This window comes from Nomascus leucogenys, chromosome 8, assembly GCF_006542625.1.
Source record: "Nomascus leucogenys isolate Asia chromosome 8, Asia_NLE_v1, whole genome shotgun sequence".
NCBI classification, from domain to species: domain Eukaryota; kingdom Metazoa; phylum Chordata; class Mammalia; order Primates; family Hylobatidae; genus Nomascus; species Nomascus leucogenys.
In genome coordinates, this window is record NC_044388.1 from 109,676,423 (window position 1) to 109,693,957 (window position 17,535).

The window sequence follows — 17,535 nt, forward strand, 5'->3', positions numbered from 1 at the left end:
AGGGTGACCCCAGACCTGCCGTGTCCCTACTGGAGCATAGTCCATGGTGACAAGCTCCCCCGCCCCCAGATAGAGGGTGGCCACCCTTGCAGGTCCCCGCAGTTTTTCCCAGCAACTCACATGTGCCTGGGGGCTATTTTAAGCAGGCGGTGAGTGGCGGTTGGAGGCAGGCACGGGCACACTGGTGTTTGGTTTTATTTTCTGAGGTCCAACCCAAGCCCCTTGACTTTAGATGCAAGCATGAACTGAACCCGGCCTGGGCCGGGAGTGCTGAGTGGGTCTCCTTGGGGCTCAGGGACTGAATTTGATGGGAGATTCAGGGTTCACTCTCGAGGTGATGTGGTTTGGGGCCATCTTCCCACCCATCCAGCCCAGCAACAAAGCCAGCCTCCCTGGTGAGCCAGGAGCCCCCAGGGGATGCCTGTCCCTTTTCTCAAACTGTTTTCTGAGGCCCCTGAGGTGCCTGGGGCCTCGGGGCACAGGGAGGATGTCCTGGGCACTTCTGGCAGGCTCTGGGCGGAACCCTACTTTGCAGATGTGGACAGAGTGGGGCCTCGTAGCCTCCTCCGGCTGCCCCTCTTCCCACAGGGGTGGCATAGGGCTGTCTGCTCACCCTTTACCTTGGCATGCTGAAAGCCTTGGGTAGGCGGGGCCTCTGGCTGGTTCTCAGGACTCGGTGGCGGAGGGCCGGGCCTTGCTTTGGGTGTAGTGTCTGAGTCTGAGAGGGGGTCCTGGGCAAAGGGCAGGAGGGACAGACCCAGACAGTGCTGGCCTGTGGGAACGGCGCTACTCAAGGCTGCCCGTCTGTGTGTGTCTTCAGCGTGGGCCCTCCTCACCTCCCAGGGCAGTCCAGGGCGTTACCTGGTATTCTGTGTGTGAGGTACACGGTAAGGCCTCCCATAAGTAGAAGCTATTAGTAGAAAATTGAGCCTCCAAGTGGCAGCAGTGGGGGGCGCCTTTCAGGACCCATTGCCTGGGTCGAGGAGGCCAGCTCTCTGGCAGTCAGAGCCCTCCGAATAGAATGGGTTTATCAGAGTGGCACCGAGGCCTCGCTGTGGAATTTGGCTTAAGGCATGGACACTGTGTGAGTTGAGCATCTCTGTCTTCCTCTGGGCCTCAGTTTCCCCATCTCTCATTGAGGGGCTTGTCAGGGGCTGCCCTTCGGGCCCACCAGGTCAAATATTCAGTGATCCTTAGGCCAGGGTCATGGCACAAGCTTTCGGATCCTCAAGCCGCTTTGTAAAGAATCTCTCCTGCCCCATCTTGGTTGACTCTTACCCTCCCCTCCTAGCCCCCCACCCCAGGATATATTGAATTTCCAGGGCCTGTCAGGGGCCTCAAGGATCGATCAACTAGGCTGTCAGCACTCAGAAAGGCCCTGACTGCTGAGATGCCGTTGCTCCCCCGGCCGGCCTGCCATCAAAGGATGCTGCCGCACAGGGACCAAAGATGGTGTGGAGAGATAAAGGGCAGAGGGAGGCGGCGGGGGAAACCACCAGGCCAAAATAGCCATGTCTCGGCTGAGTTGTCCAAACACAGGAAGTCGTGTCTGCTCAGAGAAGGCAAAATCAAAGGGGCAGCCCAGAAAGGAAAGGCTATTTTCATCTTTCCAGAAAAGCTTCAAACAATCAGGGGAGGGGCCCCTGTCACCAGACTCCGACTTTAGGCACAAGCGTCTGAGACACAGAGACGTGGAGTCCCTCTCCGCAGCCTTGCCGGGAGAGAAGAACAGAGCACTTTCTGGCTCGTTTATAAACAAACACGGTGGCTTCAGAGCTTCTCCTGCCTGGGGAGCCCGCGAGCCTGTGTCTGGCCAGGCATCGGGGTGAAGGACCCTGAGGAGTGACAGGTGGTCTGGTGGTGACTCCACAGCCGTCACCAGCCCCAGTCTAGCAGCTCTGACTTTCACAGCTGAGAGGGGCAGTGACTTCCTTCCAGATGGAGGAGAGCGCCGGGTTGGTGCTTCAGCGATTTCCTTGGTGTTCCACTTCCCCGTGCTACTTCCAAGAACGGAACTTGCTACGCGTTGCATTGTTGTGCAAATATATGCAGGGTTATGTTCAAGAGTTGCATCTGCTATGCCCCACACGTGCTGCTGCGAAGAGTGTGTGGGCAGCCCCTCCAGAAATACCTTTGGTGCTTAAAATCCAAAGGGTTATTTTGAACCGGGCCCGCTCTCTCTTGAGTCAGGCATGAGTCATGCTGCCTGCTGGCTCACAGCGTGTAATTAGATAAAGATGGCGGAGCGTCGCCATGGGTGGGGTGGAGGGGCGTGGGTTGGATCTTTTCATCTCTTTTTGTTCTTGGGGAGAATTTAAAGCTGTTGAAAGTAGGTGGGGACCTGGTCAGCACAGTTTAGTGTTTTCTGAATCAAACATTAAGGACTGGTCTTCCGGGTTCTCCGCTCCCTCAAAGGACTTACTCATCCTGATCTGGGTGCTCTGAGTGGCCCCCATTGGGGCAGCTTTCTAAGTATCCAGGGAACTTTTGTTCTGTGATGACAGGGTCTTGGGAAACCCCCCACCCACCCCCATTTTTTTTTTTTTTTTTTTTGAGACGGAGTCTCACTCTGTCGCTCAGGAGTGCAGTGGCGCCATCTCAGCTCACTGCAAGCCCCGCCTCCCGGGTTCATGCCATTCTCCTGTGTCAGCCTCCCGAGTAGCTGGGACTACAGGTGCTCGCCACCACACCCAGTGAATTTTTTTTTTTTTTGTATTTTTAGTAGAGATGGGGTTTCACCGTGTTAGCTAGGATGGTCTCGATTTCCTGACCTTGTGATCTGCCCGCCTCGGCTTCCCAAAGTGCTGGGATTATAGGCATGAGTCACCGCGCCAGGCCCCCACCCCCATTTTTAAAGCTTCCTCTAAGTTCTAAAGAGGCAGGAGAAGGCACTCTCCTCTTCCCCTCGAGCCCCAGGATGGGCTGGGACAGACTCTCCTGGCTTGAAGCTCCCAGGTGAGGGAGGCTTTGAAGAGACAGTGGGACCAGCCCCCAGCCCCCAGCCCTTCCTGGGCCTTGGTCCCCATCCCTTCTCCCTTCACTCCCTTTCTCCCTCCCTGAGTTTGGGAAGCCACAGCGGTGAACTCACTGCTGAAGCTCCTGTGGGTAGATCATTCCTGGGGCCTCAGATGTGTGGTCAAGGCAAGTTCTGCCTGGCTGTGGGGTCCTCCCATTCCAGTCCAAGCAAAACAGAAGAGCAATCCTCACCCGCTTGCATAACACATTGTAAACTCCCCATTCAATCCAAACCCATGTCTGTATCAAAGAGTCAATCCGAAAGCCTTTCCGAATATAATGCTCTAAGCCTGACCACCCCCAGGTGACTGAAGGTCCCGAAGAAGGACCTGTGACCTGGCCCACATTTTAGCCCAGTGAAGTATGGCGGCTCGGGGTCATCTCTAGCCAGCCCCTCTGGGCCCAGAGGAAAGTGGAGTTGGGCAATGCCACCTGCTGCACTGTCCAGTTTAAAAAGGAAGTTGAGGCTCGAAGGACCTGCTGTCCACCGCGCCGGCTTGCCATCGCCCCTTCTCTGGCTCAGGGGCGGCGGCACTCCGTGGCGGCGTCCCAGACCAGATGCCCGGGCTGTGGAGCTGCTGCCGCCTCTGCTTCCCTCCTCCCCTGCGGAGTCCAGAATGAGCCTGCACATTGGATGTGGAGGTTGGGCCCAGGCACACCTACTGGTTCAAAGAAGCAAACAGTCCTAACAATAGTTGGCTTTGGCTGCATAGGCTCCAGCCAAGAATCATAGCTGGTGGCTGGCTGGGACCCAGCGTGCCTCCCCCCACCCCAGCAGGTCTGTGCAGCCATGGCCAACCCGAATTGCACTGTAGGCTGTGGCCACGCCCCTGCCAGCAGCCGAGCTTTTTAATTTTGATAATTGGAGGCTGGATGCCTAGTGTCCCCCATTCCATCAGACTCCCAGCTGGAGGAGGGGGTGGGAGAGAATTCTGAAACATTCTTAGCACATAAGACACCTTCTGAGGTCCCCTTCCCGCTGGGAAGAAGGAACCCCCTAGCTGATGTGAGAAGGTGATATCGAGAAGCCTGCATGTGTGCAGGGAGCAACTACAGTGCTGGGGGCCCCAAATTCTCAGGCCACCTCTCCCCTCCGGAAGGAGCTTGGGCAGCTCCCATGCAGTTATTGAGATGGAAAACAATGCTGATGTCTGTTCAATCCTAAAACGTGCCCCTCCGCGGGCGCCTCATCCGTTCCACTTCAGACAGTGGCAACTCTGACCGTAGCAGGTAGAGAGTCGGCCCGGGGCTCAGGACAGGTGTGTGCTTCAGGCGAACATACCCTCCAAAGAAAACTCACTTGCCTGAAAAGCCGGAGCCTGCCGGCGGGGCCTGGAGCGTCTCATCACCTTCTCTGCTTGATCTCGCTTTCAGGACCAGGCCCAAGGCGCGCAAGCAAGGCGTGAGTCCCGCGGACATGTACCGGTGGAAGCTCTCGTCCCACGAGCCCTGCAGTGCCACCTGCACCACAGGTACTGGTCACGGGTGCCACGGGTGCCAAGGGGCAGCGACTGCCCTAAACCCATTTCCGTGGACGCATGCCGGGGCTGTGGGGCCCACCCACTAGCTTGCAGCCCCAAACTGCTCTCAGGGTGCTTGTCTGTGGCCTCCTGACTTGGGGGCAGTGTGGCGTGATAGGAGTTTGGGTGTCTGGTGAGGCCACCCTCATTCTCACGGCGTGCTGGACCATGGTCAGGTCCAGGCCCCTGGGGGTCACCCGGGCCACCACCAATGATCCCTTGTCTGTTGCCAGTGATACCATATTTTGTTAGGGCAAACGTCCTTTGGGTTAAAAGTAAGAAATCTTAGGTAGCAGAGATTTTACTTTTGCTTCCAGCAAACATAGGAAGGGAGTCATAGGCCTCTGTGATCTGTGACGAAGGGAAGTAGGCAAATTCTAGGACCTCATCAGCAGGGGAGGAGTTAGGAGGGGAAAAAAGACCCTCCTCGGTGGTGCCTGGACAGACGGATGTGTGTGGTTAGTAAGAGTTGAGCTGGGATTTGAACCCACAGCTGTCTGGTTGCACCACCACCATCACCCTGAGACGCTGGCCGCAGCCGCTGGGAGCTGGGGCTGCCTCTGCTGCCCACTTTGGTACCCTCTCCTGGGGGATGCCGCAAGGCCGGATGTCAAACCCAGGACCAGGATACAGGGCCGTTGACAGGGGAGAAAATACGGTAGGGAGACCCCAGTGCCGGCTCTGAGGTCACATTTTATCTATTCTTGGGGCTTCATGTTTGGATGTAGAGGATACCCAGCTGCCCCTCAAGAGGTTTGATGCTCCTGGTTCCGCCCCAGTGCCCCCCATTTGCCAGGGCATTTGATGCCCTTGCAGCCTCTGGCCAGTGAGGATTCCACGCAGCTGGGCAGTCTGAGCTTGGCCGCACCCTCTGCAGCCCTGCTGGCATCTCAGGAGATGGGACCGAGAGAGCGAGGGGCTGGGGCGGCCCTGCAGGCTCTGCTCACATTGGCCTTGCCTCTCTAGGGCTGAAGAAAGGGCTCTGTCTCCTGTTATAAGAGCCCCCAAGCAGGGCATAGCCACGGGGCATGCTGTGTTTGCCCCTGCGCCTGGCATTCTGGAGGGAAAAGCAAGTGCTGTGGGCGGTGTGGTGAGCACCCGGCTTGGCCAGGCTCGCACCGCCTGGTTGACCACACCATGGGCCCTGGGCAAATTGCCAAATCCTCGAGCCACCGTTTTCTACAGCTGAACTGGGACATATACTTATCTCAAAGGTGGGTTGTGGGGATCCACGTGAAACAAGGTGTAGCCTTTCATGGTCAGAGGTCAATGGATGCTGCTGTTCTGAGGGTGGCTGCCACCATCTGATGCAGGGTGCGGCTTCCACCATACCCAGGAGCAGCTGGCCTTGGAAGTGAGCCGGGTGACCTGCCTTCCGGGCAGACCCCGAGGGGAGCTGAGCATGGTGGTGGGGTGTCAGCAGGGGGGTCTGCTTTGCCAAGTCCTTTGCGGACCTGCCCTGAGTTCCTCCACATTTCCTGGCCACTCCAAGCGTGTGGGCGTTGTCAGTAAGTGTCAAGCCTGTGGGCGTTGTCACTAAGTGTCTGCAAACATCTGTGATTCCTCCCAGACACATCGCTGGCTGGGGAGGGGACGTCGCTCGAGACGTCTGCAGGGCGAGGCAGCCTCGCTGGCGAGGGGCCTGATGGGCAGCCCTGTGTGGAAGACGTCCCCAGGGAGGACACAGCACCGTCTCCCAACACCCAGAGAATGGCAGGGAGGGGCCTGGACTGGGTCTGTGCAGCGTGGCCCAAGGTGCAGTGGGGCAAAGGACAACAGGAAATCAGAAAGACAGGTTTTGGCTCTGGAAGAAGGAAACTCTGCTTTACAGGGGGTTGTTCAGAAATGGAAATGAGCCACCCTGAGAGACAGAGAGAGAGAGAGAGACAGAGAGAGAGACACAGAGAGAGAGAGAGAGAGAGAGAGAGAGAGAAAGAGAGCCAGAGAGGGAGAGAGAGAGAGAGAAAGGGAGAGCAGGAGGGAGGGAGAGTTACCTGTCACTGTGGGAGGTGCTGAATGGCACTGGGCAGAAATAACGGAGTCAGGTCCACCCTTTGCATAGGTTGTGTCCCTGTGGATGTCCCACGGATGGTCATTGGCCCACCCTCCATCCTGTGCCTGGCAAGAACCCAGGCACAGGGCAGTTCCATCAGTGGGGCGGATCAGCCTGCCCTGAGCTTTGGCCACAGTAGGAAAGCTTGTTTTTAGATTTTTCTTTGAAGACACTCTTTTGGAGCCACAGCAACAGAGGGGCGTCAGTTTGGCCTCGGCTCGGGTCATAGGCGGAAGTTTCTGCTGCCCTTTGGGGCTCCAGGGCACTGTGGTGAGGACAGTGGATCCTGCGGCCCCCAGCCTTCATCCTCCCCTTTCTTTTGTTTCAAGGAGGGGCTCTGTGGCTCAGGGGGTTTGAAAAGCACCGTTTTCGAGATAGGTGTCATGAAGAGGGTGCCCAGAAAAAACGTCCTGGCATTTGATTCTCACAGGCTCTCTGGAAGGTTCCCATTTTGGGAAGGAGCACGCTGAGGCCTGGAGTCTGGTCACGGTCACGTCACCCCAGGGAGGCACTGAGCTGGGACTTGGATTCCAGTCTCTCTTGACCAAGGCCTGCTGCGTTTCCACTCCATGACGAGGAGCGAATGAATAACCAGGCACTTGGCGATGGTCTGCAAGTCCCCAGCCCCGCACCTCCCTGGGCCCCAGAGCGGGTGTCTCTGAGGCCTGGAACATTCCGAGCAGACCTGGCCGGGAAGCCAGCCTCCCCCTCAGAGAAGGCTAAAGGCTGCATGGCCCAGCTCTGGCGGGAGAGGAACCGTGATTGCAGCCTGGCTCGTCCTTTACGGAAAAAAGAAAAAATCCCCTTGTCGGCTGCTTCCCAGGCTGTTTCGTTCCATCCAGGGCTGGGGCTTGGAGAGGCAGGAGCCGCTGGCCTGCAGACACACGCCGCCGGGTGGCTGGGTTCTCTGGATATGGGGAAACCGATTTCCTTCTGGGGGAACTGGCAGCTGCAGCCAAGACCGTTCCATGATGCCCGTCATCCCGGAAGGCTGCGTCTGTCTCCCGTGGCCACACACATACACACACGCACACACACACAGCCACAGCAGAAGAAGCAAACCCTAACCCCACCCCAAGGCCGTTCCCAATGCTGCTGGCACTCCCAGAATCATCCTGCTCCCGGGCAGGGAGCTGGGCCTGTGTGGCAGTTTGGTACCAGGCGAGGGTTCAGGGGCAAGGACGAAAGAAGCAGAAGGTGGAGATGTGGCCAAGGAAGTGGCACTGCTAGGTGAGGGCTGCCTGTCCCCCACTGTCCCCCAATGGGGTTACAGAGTACGTGGCACCAACAAAGACAGGCACACAGTGATGATTAAAGAAAGTTCAGGTCTGGCATGGTGGCTCACACCTGTAGTCCCAGCACTTTGGGAGGCCGAGGTGGGCGGATCACCTGAGATCAGGAATTCAAGACCAGCCTGGCCAACATGGTGAAACCCCCTCTCTACAAAAATACAAAAATTAGCTGGGCATGGTGGCAGGCGCTTGTAATCCCAGCTACTCAGGAGGCTGAGGCAGGAGAATTGCTTGAACCCAGGAGGGGGGAGGTTGCAGTGAGCTGAGATTGCACCATTGCACTCCAGCCTGGGCCACGGAGTGAGGCTCCATCTCAAAAAAAGAAAGTTCAAGAGGATGCTTGCTAAGAACTGGGGCATGCCACAGAGGGCAGGGCACGCCCGAACCCCCACCATGACCTCTGAGGAGGCTGACGGGGCTGGAGCAGTCAGGTTTCACTCCCACCTGCCCATCCACCCAGCGATGGGTGATTGCTGAACGCCTGGTGATGGGGGACACCTGACTGTGTTTGCCTCTGCACCTTCATGGGGGCCAGCTGGAGCGGACTCAAAGCCTGGACTCCATGACATGGAAACTGGGAGCCCAGCCGGGTTGGGTGGGGTGGGGTGGGGGTGCAAAGAGAAGAGTTCAGACCCGCACAGCTCAGAACAACAGTGCTGCCCTCACGCCACAGTTCCACAAGCTGTGACTCATCCCCAAGCCAGAAAGCTGAGCTGAGTGGTCAGGTGACTTGCCCCAAGTCCTGAGGCCTGTCTGCTGGGCTCCAAGGTGCCGGCATGGCTCACAGACCCTCCCCTGTCCCGAACCCAGGGGTCATGTCTACGTATGCCATGTGTGTCCGCTACGATGGTGTCGAGGTGGATGACAGCTACTGTGACGCCCTGACCCGTCCCGAGCCTGTCCACGAGTTCTGCGCTGGGAGGGAGTGCCAGCCCAGGTACCTGCCACCAGGGGCCCTGGGCAGGGGGTTGGCAGGGGGTGTGTGGGGCTCTGCCCAGAGGAGCAGTCAGACTTACGCCCCTGCCCCGTAGAGGTGCTTCGTGTGCAGGGCTGTGGGGGCTCTTTGAGGAGGGGCCATACAGAGCTCACCCCTCAGAGACCTTCTGGGTCTTCCCAGGAGTTGCAATTTAATCTGTCACTGTGCCTTGTACACAGTAGGTGCTCAATTAATGCTTGCCACCGCAGATTTAGAAACCATTCTCAACATTACTCTATATTACAGCGATATCTTTGCCCCACCAGGCACACTTGGCACATCTAGGATTTTTATAAACTCAAGGGATTATTCCCAAGATTCCATGCCTATTGGCTGTCCCTTGGATGTGGGTGGAGGCCTGTTTTCTTGACCCTTGGGTCTCGTCTCCTGCCTTGTGGATGCAGTCAGACTGAGCTGAGTGCATCCTACCCCTAGTGACAAGTGGGGTCCCCAGATGAGCCTGAGGGTGCCGGCCTCCCCTGACGAGGATCACACGCTCCTCGGAGGCTCAGCCCTCCTGCTCCCCGCACACGGCCATACTGCCTCTTCTTTTCTGGGCTGCTCCATCTGGGGCCTCCCACTTCCTGCACATTTACTCCTTTCTGGGAAGGGCAGAATGCCCAGGGTCCCCAGAATGCTGCTAAGGCTGGCCCGGGGGTGGGGTCCAGCAGGCCCTGTCCTTCCCCTCAGAGCCCATCAGCTTTGGACCTCTTATTCCAAGTCTATCTGCCTGGAAGACGTCCAGGTCTCTTTCATAACCCCTCCCAGCTCAAGCTGAGGGGAAGGAGAGGTCTTTCCCCAGCACGCTGGCCATGCCCCCTTTCTGGACACAGATCCAGAAATGTGCCTTCTGCTCATTTCCACCCTTGCCAGAGTCCTGTGGGGGCACAGCCACCTGTGTGACACAGCAGGGCACGAAGGGGCAGGAAGGCCGAGCCCACGCTCAGGGCACCCACCAACCACCTTGCTAAGGTGCTCCGGGGCCGTCATGGCCCAGCTTGCACCCTTGAGCCTCGACACCCTCCTGTCCGACTTAGCTTGTTGGCGAGCGGTTTTGGAACACGTAGGGGAGGGAGGGAGGAGCCGCGTTGTCTCTGGGGGTGTGGATTGCATGGGGTCCCGGCTGCCACGGGGGGATCGTTGAAGGCCATCCGCTCCTGGGGCAGGTGGGAGACGAGCAGCTGGAGCGAGTGTTCGCGCACCTGCGGAGAGGGCTACCAGTTCCGCGTCGTGCGCTGCTGGAAGATGCTCTCGCCCGGCTTCGACAGCTCCGTGTACAGCGACCTGTGCGAGGCAGCCGAGGCCGTGCGGCCCGAGGAACGTAAGACCTGCCGGAACCCCGCCTGCGGGCCCCAGTGGGAGATGTCGGAGTGGTCTGAGGTGAGTGCCTGCGGGAGCAAGCCGGGGGTCGGGAAGAGCTGGGGAGCTGGGCTTGGGAGATGGAGGTGGCTACACCTGCGTCACGCCCCCCCCTCCCCCCGCCGCCACAGTGCACTGCCAAGTGTGGGGAGCGCAGTGTGGTGACCAGGGACATCCGCTGCTCGGAGGATGAGAAGCTGTGTGACCCCAACACCAGGCCTGTAGGGGAGAAGAACTGCTCGGGCCCGCCCTGTGACCGGCAGTGGACCGTCTCCGACTGGGGACCGGTGAGGCCTGCGCTGAGGGGTGGCTGGATGCTTGATGTGCCGTGGTTCCATTTTTTCCGAGGCAAGGGTGTGAGGTGAAGAATGTCCAGCCAGCCTTCTCCCATGCTATTATAGGAATCAAAACTTCTCTCCAAACACGTGGCCAGCATCACCTTCCCTCTATCACCTGTTTATCTCTCTGTATCTCTCTCTGCCTTTGTCTCCCTGTCTGTGTCTGTGTCTCTGTTCCTCTGTTGGTCTGTCTCTGTCTCCCCATCTCTGTCTCTGAGTCTCTCTGTCTGTCTCCCCTATCTCTGTCTCTCTGTGTCTGTCTTTGTCTCTTTCCGCGTCTCTGTCTCTCTCTCTCGAGATGCTCAGATGCTAGCTGGGGTCGCCTCTGGGTGGTGGGTGCACAGATGATCTTTTTAAGTGTGCTTTTCTCTGTGTGCTTTTCATCAAGCATGCATTATTTCTGTAATTAGAATAGAAAATGTTATTTAAAAAGTGGTTACCATGGCAACCGCTTCGAGACTGCCTGAGAGCCACTCCTCTCCCTTGGGACTGACATCCAGGGCCCCTCCTGGCATGACTGCCTCTCACTCGATGTCCCCTGCCTGTCCTCTCCCCTGCAGTGCAGTGGAAGCTGCGGGCAAGGCCGCACCATCAGGCACGTGTACTGCAAGACCAGTGACGGACGGGTGGTACCTGAGTCCCAGTGCCAGATGGAGACCAAGCCTCTGGCCATCCACCCCTGTGGGGACAAAAACTGTCCCGCCCACTGGCTGGCCCAGGACTGGGAGCGGGTGAGTGCCCCAGAGCCCGCTGAAGGGCCTCCTGGTGTCTGGAGAGCATTTGGCCAGAGAGGAGAGCCAGATGGCTGGGACCACAGATGGGTGAAAAAGAGGAATTCATTGCAAATTATGAAGGGATAATTCCCTAAAAATTAATTTAGAATACAAAAGGCTTAAAAGGTGGGAAAACACCTTACAAGTCCCCAAATCCCAATTTTGCATGGCTCAGTGTTGTGTGCAGAATTGGTATTGCCCCCAGCCTGGGCCCCCAAGTCCCTGAGACACAGAAAGCTAGGGACAGGGGTTGTTCTGGCTGCCTGCTCCTGGCCCAGGGGCCTGTGCGACCTTTGATTATGACCAGTGTGTCTTCCACACCCACCTGTCATCGTCACCAACTTGTCATTTCAGACGAGTTGCCCTCCACAAATTGCATGCAACCAGCAGCTCCAGGCAGGTCACTAAACTGGATAATCTCGAGCCAAATTGTTTTCTGCTGAATTGATTTTGGCCAAATCATCACCGGCCAAATTGTCATTAGCCAATTTGTTTCAAAACAGATGGTTTTGTGCTAAATTGCTTTTGATCAAATCCATTTGGGGCCAAATGGTTATCGAACAAAGAGTTCTCAGCCAGTTTGTTATGCATTGGAGCATTCTCACCCAATTGCTATTGACCAGACCGTTGTCACCAGAGTCGCCGTGGGCCCTGTGTAGGGTCCTGCTGGGCCCTGGCGCTGACCCGCTCCCTCTGCCCCGGCCTCAGTGCAACACCACCTGCGGGCGCGGGGTCAAGAAGCGGCTGGTGCTCTGCATGGAGCTGGCCAACGGGAAGCCGCAGACGCGCAGCGGCTCCGAGTGCGGGCTCGCCAAGAAGCCTGCCGAGGAGAGCACGTGTTTCGAGAGGCCCTGCTTCAAGTGGTACACCAGCCCGTGGTCAGAGGTGAGCTCCCAGCCGGCCCCCCTCGGAGGCTGCCTGAGGCCAGACCTGAATTTTGATCCCGCCCCTCCTGCCTCAAGCCTCCTTAAGTGCTTCCTGCTCCTCCCTCCCTAACAGCCTCCGTGAGGGCTTTCCTTCCCGGGAAAGCTTCTCAACTCCGCCACGTCAGCTGGTGCGAGAGCCAGCACCTCCGGGAAACCGTCTCTGATCTTGTCCCTGGGATCCCTACGGCACTTGTCCTGGGCCTTTTTGGGCCCGGGAACTCTGGCCTCGAATTGTGGCCTCTAAGTTGTGTGTTTGGCAGCCCATGTGCCTGACACCATGGGACAGACAGACCCCAGGTGGGCGGGGGGAGCAGATTGGGCTGAGGCAGACACAGGCTTGGCCCTCTGGGAGCCACAGGCAAGGCGGGAGCCTGGGATTTAGGGAGACAGTAATAGACATGCACTCCAGGTCAGGACACTGGTGGGGCCAGAGGGAAGGGAAGTAAGTCTCCCGCACGGGTCTGGCCCCTCCGAGATTCTTTGACTCTTGGGCCCCCAGAATGCCCCAGCGTCAGGATGTGAGGCAGGGCTATGCTGAGATCTCGGCTCTCTTTGTAGAGGGGAGAAGAACCCTCCCATCCTGGGGCCTTGAGGCACATGTGGCAACCCTGGCCCAGTTCTTTGCCTGAAGGGTCTCCTCTCTCCCAATAGTGCCATGAGGAGAGGTCCTTTTCCCCATTCCTCAGAGGAAGAAACTGAAGTTCAGGGAGCTCTCTGGCCCACTCGGGGTCCCACATCTACTGGGGGCTGTAGCAGACATTGGAGGCTAGGCCTGTCCATGGCCCTAGAGTGAAACCCAGGTGGGATGTGGCATCTGCAAGGGAAGTGGGGCCTGAACCAGCTCATCCCGAGGGACCCCGGGCAGGGAGCCCCGAGGTGGGTGGGCAGCCCTGGTTTCACAGAGGGGGTGGCAAACTGGGCACCCCCTCGCCCCCAGTTGTCTTGCAGAGCGAGCAGGTTGCTTTCACCTCTCCTGCTGTTTTCCCCTTGTGCTGCACTTCCTGTGGGGCCTCTGCGTGACTCCAGAGCCTCGCCATGTGCCAGTGGGTGCCCCTCCGCCTTCTGGGCCCCACAGAGGCAGTCCCATCTAGACTCTAGCTTGAGTAACTCACATCAGCTGCGACACAGCCCTCTGTGCCCCTTTCACAGCAGTGCCAGCCCTGGCCCCAGCCCCAGCCGCCTCCCACCTGATGGTGCCATGAGCTTCTGAGAGGGGGACCTGGGGGTGTCCAGAGGGTATCTGGGAATCACTGGGCAGGGGCTTCCATAGCCAAGCTGTTTACCTGGGGTCTCTAGCTACCTCTGGTCTCAGTTTGCTGATGGGCCAACTCTGAATACCCAGGCGACAAAATGGGGGTGTCAGACGGGACTCAGAGCCTGGAACGTTCATGGTGAAGTGCCCAGCTGTGTATCAGGCCCTGGCGCCCGAGGGCTCCAAGTCTTGGTCGCCGTGGCGGGTGGGTGCCAGATCCTAAACCTTATGAGTTCAAGGCGGAGAGTCCAAGAGTCTGTGAGGAGCGAGCTGGGGACCCCAGTGCGGCCCTGCTCAGAGATTGGGGTCCAGGCCCCAGGCTCTTCGTGCACGCTGGGTGGCGTCTGGCCTCCACCCTCCCCCCACCCCCAGGGCCTCTGCCTGCCCTATAGCACACATGCTCGTTCAGGAGGGAGAACACACACTCACTCATTCCCTGTTGCCCACCAAAGGACCCCCAAGTGAGGAGGGGAAAGGCTGAGGGTGGGCCTGGGGCTTCCCAGGGGAGCCCTGGGCAGAGCCAGGGCCTGAAGGGTGAGCTGGCTTTTGCCAGGAGTCAGCTGGAGAGACCACGGTGTGCCGGGCCATGAAGCCTCCTTCTGGAAAGGCTAAGCCCGGTGAGAGGGAGAGTGGGAAGGGGCAGGGAGGCTGACCAGGGTTCCAGGGCCCCAGGGAGCCAGCCCAGGTCTGTAGTTTGGGAAAAGCACTAGCTTCAGATGGGGGGCGCCACTGTGGGGCCAGGAAACAGGGACCCACTAGGTGCAGGTACCTTGCTGGGTGATGAGCCATGGCACAGGGGGAGCCATGAAGCTATGAAGGGGGGACCCCAGAAGGACAGCCTGGGGTGCTGAGGAGGAGCATCTCCCTAGCCCTGATGAGGAGGTGGCAGGGCCGGACGAGGTGCGGCTGGCACAGATGGCTGGTGGGCGCGTGGACTCCTCCTTCCTGGTGGCTGCTCCCCGATGCCGGTGCATAGCGGCAGCTCAGTCAGTGTTTGTTCCCCCAGCTGCCCAGTCCCATCCACTCCCCAGGGGCAGAGGAGCTGGCACCAGGGCTGGCCGGGAATGTGCGGCTCTCCAGAGGCATGTCCAGAGGCTCCTCAGGGCCCTGCCAAAGGCTGATTGTCCTCACGCCGCCAGCGCCAAGCCAGCCTCTCCTTGCCTGCAGACGGTGCCAGCCCCCACCCCTCTGGCTCGGAGCAGGCAGGCAGGCAGCAGTCTTTCGGCCAAGTCTTAATCGGTCCTCCCTGCTCCTTTGCAAACAGAAGTGGAGAGTGGGTCGCAGGGCCAGGGCCTCCCACCCTACCCACCTCAGAGGACTGAGGGCTCAGGTCCCAGACGTGCCTGGGTGATGTGGGGTCACCCACGTTGCGGGGAGTGTGAGGGAGCCATCGCCTGTGGGATCTTGGCAGGAGGACAGCAGGGTGACTGGGGCCAGCAGATGTCTCTGGTGTTCTGGGGAGCTCAGGGGGTTTTCCAAGGGGAACATCTGGACGGGGAGCCACTGGAGGGGGTGGTGACTTCGCGAGATGCATTTGATCGGCCCACAACAAACAGTCTGCACCATAGACCCGAGAAAGCTGGGGCCAGAGGACCCTCTGGGAGATGGGAAGGAGGGACCACCCCTCACTGTGCATCTGGGGAGACTGAGGCAGCCCTGTGTGGGGAGAGAATCAGAGCCTCCTGACTGCCAGCCAGTGCCTGGACCCCCTGGGAAATGAGAGAGGAGGGATGTCCCCTCACTGTGCTTCTGGGAGACTGAGACAGCCCTGGGTGGGAGACAATCAGAGCCTCCCGACTGCCAGCCAATGCCCTTTTGTCGGCACCTCAACTCAGCCTTGGAGCTGCAGGTCTAGTTTCAAATGGGCTTCCACCGGTCCTGTGTCAGTTGGGACTCACAGCCGCCTGGGAAGGGTGGGGTGGGGAAGGGGGAATGTGCAGGTTCCCTGCCCCCTGCCCAGGGCCCTGCCCCATCAGGAGGCTTTCCCCATGCCTTCTGTCTCTCCCACACCAGTGCACCAAGACCTGCGGGGTGGGCGTGAGGATGCGAGACGTCAAGTGCTACCAGGGGACCGACATCGTCCGTGGTTGTGATCCGTTGGTGAAGCCCGTTGGCAGACAGGCCTGTGATCTGCAGCCCTGCCCCACGGAGCCCCCAGGTGAGGAGCGGGGAGGCTGAGGGTGGCTCTGGGACTTCCCAGGGGAGGGTGAGGATAGAGTCAGGGCCTGAGGGGTGAGCAGACATTGCTCACCTTGATGGCGAGCCTGGGAACCAGCTTGAGAGACCAAGCTGTGCCGGGAGTGGAGGCTCCCTCCTGGCATGGCTGAGCCCCACTGGGAGGGGAGAGTGGGAAGGGGAATGGGGGAGGCCTGACTGGGGCTCCATGGCCCCTGGGAGCCATGCTGAGACCTGTACTTTGGGAAACAGGTCAGCTTCAGATGGCAGGGCCACTGTGGGGCTGAGACCTGAATCCAGGATGACTCAGCTGGAACGGCCAGGGGCTGGCACACAGGGGGCAGGGAGGGGAGCAGCTGAAGCAGGGCCTGGGCACCTGGAGGAGGGACAGGGTGCCAGGTGCAGGGCACGTGATGAGTTATGCTTTGGACACATTGAGTGGTGGACGGGGGTGGCCCCTGTGGAACCCTTGGGGATGCTTAGGTCTCTGGGTGTGACATCTGTAGCTCCGCTAGGCATCACTCCTCTTGGGACACAGATCAAATCACCTGGCGTGATCTGGGACAGCGACATCTTGGGGACAGAGATGGGCCAGGAAAGGGGGGGCGGAGAGCTAGAGATGGAGACCCGCCGTGGGGTGGGGGCCCACTGCCCCTGGGAAACGGCACGTGGGGGTCCTTGGGGTTTTCACCCCTTGGCCACCTCCTGAAACTGCCCTGCTTTGCTCTGTGTTCCTTCTCCAGATGACAGCTGCCAGGACCAGCCAGGCACCAACTGTGCCCTGGCCATCAAGGTGAACCTCTGCGGGCACTGGTACTACAGCAAGGCGTGCTGCCGCTCCTGCAGGCCCCCCCACTCCTAGGCCCGGCAGCTGCAGCCCCTTCCAGTTGAAGACCAAGCGCCCCTCCTGGGGCTGCTGCAGCTTCTGGGGCCTCCACAGACCCCCCTCCTGCAGGGCACGCTGGCCTGAGAGACGTGGCACTGAGCCTCGGCTGTCAAGAGGGGACTTCCCACGGCCCATGGACCTTTGTGCTCCCGGGGCAGAGCCTTCAGCACCCAGTGGCCTCCTCCAGACAGAGCCACCCCTGCCGTGGGAACCTGTCCGTGTTCCTGCGTGGATCCTGTGTTTGTGGCTCCCACTCCCCAGCCCCCAGCAGCCCCCAGCCGAGGGGCCCAGGGCCCACAGCCAGTGGTGGAGGTGTCTTGCTCTGGGCCCATAGCCCACGCCCTCTCTGGGTGGCAGGGCCTTCTGAAGGAAACTTGCAGGTGAGCCCAACGTGGGGGTGGCCTCCCTCCCTCGGAGGCCATGGGGTGAGAGGGGCTCAGGCAGCCAAGGAAGCCCAGGCGTGCTCCCTCTTAAGGAGCCCCTCCCATGGAGCGCTCTTCCCGCCGTACTTTCTACGCCGGGCAGAGGCACCTGCCCACGGGACGTTTGGGGATGGACCGCGGGCCCCGCCCCGGCAGTCAGCGTCAGTGCTCATCTACGTTAATAAACTGGTCCTATTTATGGCGGCATCATGGGTTCTCAGTTGCCTCTGGCTGGAGAAGAGACATGGGTGGCCTGGGGGCTTGGAGGGCCCGGGCCTGGCTGTGTGGGGTCTCTCCAGCTCACTGAGCCCCCGGGTGCAGGGGTGGGCCTCGGTGGGGCCACAGCACCTGCTCTGAGGAGAAAGACAGATGCAGAACAAGAGGCGTGGGGAGCGTGCAGGGAGGGCGTTTGGGGACGCTGGGACTCAGGCGCTGGAGTAGGACTGGAGTTGACATCTCGAGCCCGTCAGCAACTGGCACAGGGCGTGTGGGGGCAGGGGTCAGGGACCTTGGCTAAGGTGTAGGGCACCCACCTCCAAGTGTGTGGG

The 17,535-nt window shown here is 59.5% G+C and overlaps 1 protein-coding gene across 9 annotated transcripts in view; it reads left to right on the top strand.

Annotated features, from left to right (window-relative positions):
• ADAMTSL2 (ADAMTS like 2) overlaps positions 1-17,197 on the top strand; it is a 39,273-nt gene extending 22,076 nt beyond the window's left edge. For 8 of the 9 annotated variants that reach the window (XM_030818118.1, XM_030818117.1, XM_030818120.1 and 5 more), the window contains 8 exons: positions 4,390-4,487; positions 8,691-8,817; positions 10,023-10,236; positions 10,347-10,502; positions 11,114-11,284; positions 12,035-12,211; positions 15,518-15,662; positions 16,423-17,197. In XM_030818118.1, the coding sequence (XP_030673978.1) occupies positions 4,390-4,487; positions 8,691-8,817; positions 10,023-10,236; positions 10,347-10,502; positions 11,114-11,284; positions 12,035-12,211; positions 15,518-15,662; positions 16,423-16,541 (1,207 nt within the window). In that variant the 3' untranslated portion in view covers positions 16,542-17,197. Of the gene's footprint in view, positions 1-4,389; positions 4,488-8,690; positions 8,818-10,022; positions 10,237-10,346; positions 10,503-11,113; positions 11,285-11,963; positions 12,212-15,517; positions 15,663-16,422 lie in introns of all 9 variants that reach the window. The other variant, XR_004031470.1, reaches the window with a different exon arrangement.
• Positions 17,198-17,535: the final 338 nt, after the last annotated feature.